The sequence below is a fragment of the Propithecus coquereli genome, unplaced genomic scaffold (assembly GCF_000956105.1).
Source record: "Propithecus coquereli isolate 6110/MARCELLA unplaced genomic scaffold, Pcoq_1.0 Scaffold10, whole genome shotgun sequence".
Taxonomy (NCBI): domain Eukaryota; kingdom Metazoa; phylum Chordata; class Mammalia; order Primates; family Indriidae; genus Propithecus; species Propithecus coquereli.
In genome coordinates, this window is record NW_012133858.1 from 10,592,869 (window position 1) to 10,600,343 (window position 7,475).

General features: G+C 33.8%; 1 protein-coding gene across 1 annotated transcript in view; it reads right to left on the reverse strand.

Annotated features, from left to right (window-relative positions):
• Positions 1–1,233: 1,233 nt before the first annotated feature.
• The window catches only part of OPA1 (optic atrophy 1 (autosomal dominant)), a 106,732-nt gene continuing 100,490 nt past the window's right edge, over positions 1,234–7,475 (reverse strand). The window contains exons 30-31 of the mRNA XM_012642074.1: positions 4,024–4,098; positions 1,234–1,503 (exon numbers count right to left, since the gene is read on the reverse strand). Of these exons, the coding sequence (XP_012497528.1) occupies positions 4,034–4,098 (65 nt within the window). The 3' untranslated portion in view covers positions 1,234–1,503; positions 4,024–4,033. The remainder of the gene's footprint in view (positions 1,504–4,023; positions 4,099–7,475) is intronic.

Genomic DNA, 7,475 nt, shown 5'->3' on the forward strand with positions numbered 1-7,475 from the left:
TCCCTTTTTTGTTCATTATTGTCCCTAGACCTGAAAGAAATACAAAAGGTTCTCGACTACTATCTACCCAATAATGTATACTGCTACTAGCTGCTTAAAACTGGATCTACTTTTCTTATCAAACAGTATAAAGCAAATATTTCCTGAATTCTCAGTTTGTGACATATTTTGTGATATTCTCCAACCTTACACTTATATATCAAGTGTTAGATCTTGAGGGGTCACAATAAAGAATGTATTGATATAAAAAAAAGGGGAGGGACAGCAAGGGCATTGTTATCAAAAACCAATTCCAAGAATACTATAAAATTACATAAACTGTAAAATAAAAACTGTCACAACTGTCACACAAGGGGCATTTTTATTAATAAAGGCTTAATGAAAAGGCAGCCAATGAGATAGATGTTTTAAGTAAAAAATGGCATATTTCTTTGTTTTAACCTCCTTTAGCCAATTAAAAATATTTATATAAAACACATGAAAATGTTGAGGGTATTACTGTAATCGAACTGCAATGAATTAAACTTTAAATTTTTTCTTTATTCAGCTAAGAGGAGGATGGTAAACATTATTCTAATTGTTTAAATAATTTCTATTTAAAATAGTCTTATGAAAGAAGCATTTTCCTGATGCCTAGTTGAAATGTTTGACAATATTTTAAATGAAATCAGTCAATTGATTATCCTTAATCTTCCCCATCCCGTGTCATAATCCAATGGCTCTGTCAACAGGAAAAAAACCCACTGTTAACAGAAAGCCTAACTTAAGTATACAACATCAAAAATGAATTAATTTCAAATGGATACAGAGAGTACGAAAACAACTGAATCAAATAGGTAACCTGCCACTGACTTAGCTTCCAAGGCAAATGTCTAAGCTGTTAATAAAGGGTTGAAATTTCTTTCACTAAGTGTATACTAAATTGTTATAATTGGAATTAACTTATGTGAAGGGTTCTTCCATTAACCAGTTTTCTTTTGCGTGGTGAATATAAATTGAATTATCATGGCCAAATAGTTATGGATATAGAATATTACAGATACAGACAATGACTTAGTGGGTTACTATCATTTTATATACAACTGATAACTTAAAAAATTGCTATAAGTTTCATTTCAAGACACCTAGCATTATATTTCTGGAAAAGAAACTGACACTCAGTAACATCATTTAATGAATTAAACTAGTGCCACCACAAATAAGACAACAAGCAGAGAGCAAGTTTATCTTCAGGGACTGAACCTAATGGCCATACCAACTATATTATCCCAATTTGTCACTTCAGTACAACAAAATAGGATGTTAATGCCATTACCACTGTTCTTCCATTCAAAAGGCAGCTGATGGTTAAAGTGCCTGTAACACACATCAGTTATTTTTATCCCATGACTTTATTGTATGTTTAGAAAGGCGTAATAGCAGAAGAGAAAGAGGCAGGACAAAAGACTTTAAAGTTTTCTTTCTTCAGATGTATGCACAGGCGATTATATTATGAGTAGGATTCTGTAAAAATAAACCCATTTGATAAATTTAGGTCTGGGGAGACAAATGTAAAATTTCTAAACAAACTTCACTACTGCATGATCATAAAAATACTGAAAGTTTAATTGCCTAAGTTTCCTATTTTATTAACATTATTAAGAGTACCATCTATCATAATAATACTAGCATAATTTTACCAAACATAAATAAAAATATACTGGAATTCATTTTTTATAGAAAAAAAGTTAAAAACATATATTAAAATTAATCGGTAGAATTGGTGGAGAAGAATCTCTACATGACTGTGTAGGGTATAAACATCTTCAGAAAATATTAGAATTACAATGACTTAGGAACTCCATACATGTTAAAACTGTAATTGAGAAACTATTTGTTAGAATTCTTGGTAACTTTTAAGAAATGGTCAGAATGAAGCAAGGCTACCATTCTCCCAGATTTATTATTTTAAATGGGTCTGCAGGGTACAAAATAGATCATCTGTCCAATTCATAGATACTTTGTAACAGTTCACAGAGTCGTAAGTCACAAAGGTTGGGAAAGGCCTTAGGGACTGACAGGAAACAAGAAAAATGGGGATGGTTTTCCTATCTTAGGGGCCTCTCTGTGCACAAATATCACCACGACCTGGCTCTTAGGACTGCCCTGACCTGCTCTTGGCAGAGACACTGGCAGGAAAAAGGCAAGTTCCCAGCAGCAATGGCAACTCTAGATGTCACACTGCTCAGTTTAGGGGGAGAGACACTTCTATGTAAAACAATGGCTGGCTTTGGGCTTCCCTATTTCATTAATAAACTAGAAATATAGCTTATATTTTTAATGGGGTTTCTGTGGCTTTCATGAGTTTTCTCCCAAAGGCCACATCTGTAAACAAAACTATGATGTAGGCCGGGTGCGGTGGCTCACGCCTGTAATCCTAGCACTCTGGGAGGCCGAGGCGGGCGGATTGTTTGAGCTCAGGAGTTCCGAGACCAGCCTGAGCAAGAGCAAGACCCCGTCTCTACCAAAAAATGGAAAGAAATTAATTGGACAGCTAAAAATATATGTAGAAAAAATTAGCCGGGCATGGTGGCGCGTGCCTGTGGTCCCAGCTACTCGGGAGGCTGAGACAGGAGGATTGCCTGAGCCCAGGAGTTTGAGGTTGCTGTGAGCTAGGCTGACCACACGGCCCTCGCCCCAGGCAAGAGAGTGAGACTCTGTCTCAAAACAAAAAACAAACAAAAAAAAACTATAATGTAATTTCTGGTGCTAAAAAGGAGAACCAACCAAATCAAGATAGTACTAAAAATGTTCATCTCGAATAGCAACTATTCATAGTTAACTACCATGACTAGGATGATACTGTAAACACTTTATGGTTTTAAAATAATACACTGAAGATGTAGAAAACATTTACAAACCCAGACACTTAAAAAAACACCAAAATTATTTTTGGCTTATGTTAAAGATGATTATGTATTTCTGTATGCTTCTACATATATGTTTTAATTTACGAAAGAAAGAAATGAAACAAAGTAACAAAGCTTTAGTCTAGAGTTTCCTAACTCCTTCCTGTCTCCTTCATTGCTGGTTTACTGGTCGGAATGAGGTACCATGTGAGCTGTGCTTCCCTTTCCAGCTTACTTTCTCAGATACGTTTCCCCTGTAGAAGAGGAGAAGAGGTAGTTTGGCTTAAGATCCTTTTCTCAACTGAACTGAGTGCGGCTAGGGAGGAACCTTTCACACTTCTACTCCTTCCATTTGTGACCCTGCTGCAGCTGCCTGTAGGGTAAGGCTCACAGATAAAAGTTATAAAATATTTGAAATAAGGGAGAATGACTTAATTATAGCATTTTCTTTTTCTCAACTTCTTCAACGAATGACTTACTGATTTTAATTCTTCAGTTACAATTAACAACTGATTATGCTACTAAGGGAAGTCCTTAAATATATAATATTTTATTATGAACATGTTTAATAATGTCAGACTGGAGAATCAGACAAAAACATTAATACATTAAATACTAAATTCTATGGCTATATAAATTAAGCAGGAAAGAGGCTTATCTAAATGTTTTTAATTAAAAGAGAATAAGATTAAGAACAATCTTATTCTTATTAAAATTTTTAGTCAAGCCAACTAAATAAAAAGCTTTGCAAGTTGAATATTTAACATACACATAATGATTCATAGACTATGAACAATGAGGAAAAAAACGACAACTACAGTTCAATTCTTTACATGCAGAAAATATGAGTCATCTGAACATAATAAACAATCTTAGCTCTCCGTTCACCTTTGTTCTGTTCAAAATGAGTTCTAGAGGATATTTTTAGTTCAGTCAGAAGGTAATCAAGTTATTCAAAGAAATATTATACAAATGAAATTCAGAAGCTAGCTTCAGAGATTCATGCCATTAAAATTATTACATCATAAGGAGCAAACAGGATATAAGTCAAGCAGAATGATAAATGATTAAGATAAGTTTAAAGTATAATTTTGCATTTAGTCGGCACCAATGCAGTAAAAGACTTTTTACTCACATAATACAATTTATTTCTCCTGATGAAGAGCTTCAATGAAAGCATCAAGTTTTTCTTGAATTTCTCTGACTTTCTCTGTGGAGATAAAAAGAGATGATAAATTTTTCAAAAAATTATTTTTCAAATGTATCACAAATCATAGGAGACAATTATTTACTAACTGTTCTGGTATACTTCTTTAAATATTTGGAGAAAAGGGGAAAAATTAGAGTCTCATCATACCACCTTATACCCAAATAAAGTCCAGATGGATTACAGTAGTAGCTCTTAGCCATTTTTTGAAAGGAGGAGAGGCAGAGACCTGTGACAGATCCTTTTAGAATCTAATAAACAAATCTAATAAAATCTAATGGTTTCTTACACAGAAAAATGTACTTATAGACACATGTACAATTATGTACAGAATTTTATGGAATTTCCAGATTCTCTGAAACCTAACCAAAGACTCACAGTTAGCAATGCCTAAAACAGAGGAAGATATAAAATAATAAAACTGTTTTAAAAAATTAAAAGAAAATATAAGTGGATATTTAACTGGCCTTAGCCTGGGAGAAGACATTTAAAGTATAAAGTAACAGGAGGAGTTACAAAGGAAAAGATCAACCAATATGGCCATGTTGAAATGTACACTTTTATTTATATATCAAAATGTCATAAAATTAAAAGATGAAGGAAGCTGTGGGAAATATCTGCAATGAACATGAGACGGGCATGTACTTTAAAAACACATACAAAAAAAGTACTTTTCCAGCTGTGAATAAGGAAAGAAAAGTTTAAAAACATCAGAGCCACTAAATGTAGATTTACATTATTTATTTGATTTTCATGTTTACAAACTTCCAAATAAAATGTATAATTTCTTGCTGGGTGTGGTGGTGTGTGCCTGTAGTCCCAGCTACTTGGGAGGCTGAAGTGAGAGGACTGCTTGAGTCCAGGAGTTCAAATCCAGCCTGGGCAACATAGCAAGATGCCATCTCCTCAAAAAAAAAAAATCTATAATTTCTCTCTGAAATGTAGATTTCCTCCACAAATGTGAACTATTCACAGTACATGCCAATCCCCTATTAAAAGTGGAAAAGTCATGATCTATACTACTTGATTGCTAACTTAATCACGCACCTCCTATTTTAAAATATAGGTTATAGTAAGTATGCTAATAAATATTTTTGTCCTTTTAACACAGTTTAACAAATTAGGAATTATTAATTAAAGTGGGTTGCCTGGCTGATTTAAAGCTAGTGATCTAGAGGCAATATCGGCAAGCATCCTACTTTCTATCCACAGGAAAATCATAAAGGATGCATTTAACATTGAACGTTTAAATCTTTTTACATTTGAAAGTAAATATCTACAATTGAAGAAGCAGGTATCCCTTTTCACCAGTAAGATAGTATTAGTGATGAGTATCCAATAAAAAGAATTGTGCTTTTTACAAATCCTTAGTAACCTTGCAGGAGGAACTCAACAAAGTCTATGCTGGTTACAAACAAAGAACATAATGTTTTCATATTCTTTTTCCAGTAATTTAACACTTCTAATTCTTGGTATTAGATTGATACTAGAGAAACCAGAAAAAATAATCCCAACCCATCTCTTAGAAATTTAGTCTATATTTCTTGGCAGGCTGACTTTCACTTAAGAATTTTTTTTTTTTAGACAGCAAAGCAGTAAACATACTTGCTTTCCCAAAATAAGGCCTCATTCTTAGTTTTAAAATTAATTCATTTAGTTGCTTAGAAACAACCTATTTTTTTTTTCAACGAATACAAAAGTTTCACATAGGTGCAGTTCATCAGCTGAATAATTTTTAAAAAGGGAGGAAGGTAGGAGAAAAAAGTTTTTTAAATTGTCTCAGAATTTTCAAAATGGATGGGTCTTTCAAAACTCATTTGACTCAAGTAACACAACACACAAATCTCAAATAGGTGTTTAGAGCCTCAGCAGCTCCTCTAAACATTTCATTGACAAATATTTCTACTTGAGAATGCTGAATTACGTGAAAAGAGGAAATCCAGTTCTATTTAATACATGATTTGAGTACCACAGGGCAGCTGTAAGGCTAGATCTGTCCATCCTTTGCCCTGTCAATGACCTTTATCCTATCTGTAGGCATGTGGTGTAATAGCCTCACTTACGAGAGACTGTTAAGAGCAGAATCTATTTGGACCAAAATATATCAAGAGCCACTCTGATGCAGGTGTCTGACTCTTTAAAGTCTAAATGAAAGTCAAATTCTTCTAAAATTAAGAAGTAAGCATTTCTTTTGTAAATGAAAGTACAATGACTAATTTACTGTAATATAAAAACCACAGAATAAATAATTGCCGAATTTCCCTTAAGACACTATGCTTTTATTACATAAAATATTTTACAATTAGAATATCAGAACACAGTACTACCATGCCTTGAAACCTCAGGAATGACAAAAGTTATTTAAATTAATTACTAGGAAGTAATGGGGGCAGAAGGTATGAAGGGAGGGGAGAACGGAGGGAGAACTGAAGTACGTGAAAAAGAAAAAGGAGCAACTGTGGTAAATGTCTCCTTTAAACACTATCTAAAAACATTCATTTCTTTGTTCTTTCACTTATACAATGCACTCAATGGAGTTATACAGGGACAAAGATGATATGCTACCTTTGGGAAGCATTCCTTGCTTACCCTCTCACTCTAAGTCTATGAAGTTTTTACTATGTGATTTCAAACATGGCATTTCATTTGACCTTCATATAACCCTGCAGGTATCACTGCTAAAGGTGAAGACATTAAAGCTTGGAGAGTTAGTCTTGCCCACGCTCCTTTGATTTAGAAATACAAACAAGATCTGCTACCACATGTTAACTCATAATCGTAATAAAGCAAATGCTATTATTATTTTATTTGTTTTAAGCTTTACGTTTGACATGAAATAAGACATATTTCAGTAAAAATCAGGGAACACAATAGTTACTGATACCTCCTAAGTAGTCCTGTAATTAAGGATGACCAAAACTGTAAAATATTCTGATAAATATTATGACCTCCTGAGGAGACTAAATCTATACACATTTGGATAAATCCTTGGAGAACAATATAAGAATATGAAATGGGACACCAGCATCTTCAGTATCTAGAATAATGTCTGGATGATCATATATGCTCAATACTCAATAAATGATAGATGAATGAAGTTCCTGAAAATACGGCACAGAAAATAAGGGCTGTGGATTATCAATCAAGGAGAAGGAGGGGGAAAAAAAAAAACCCACTTAGCCAGCTTCCTGAATATCATACCATTGAACAAGAGGACAGAAGACAGGATCATGAGCAAGACTGGGAACAGGCCACACATTGACAATGAAGGTTAAGGAAAGCTGGTGGGTCATACCTGAACCAGATAAGCAACAGAGATCAGAGAATACTCAGCTCTCACAACACAATACCAGTGCAGGAAAAACCTTCAACTTAATTAT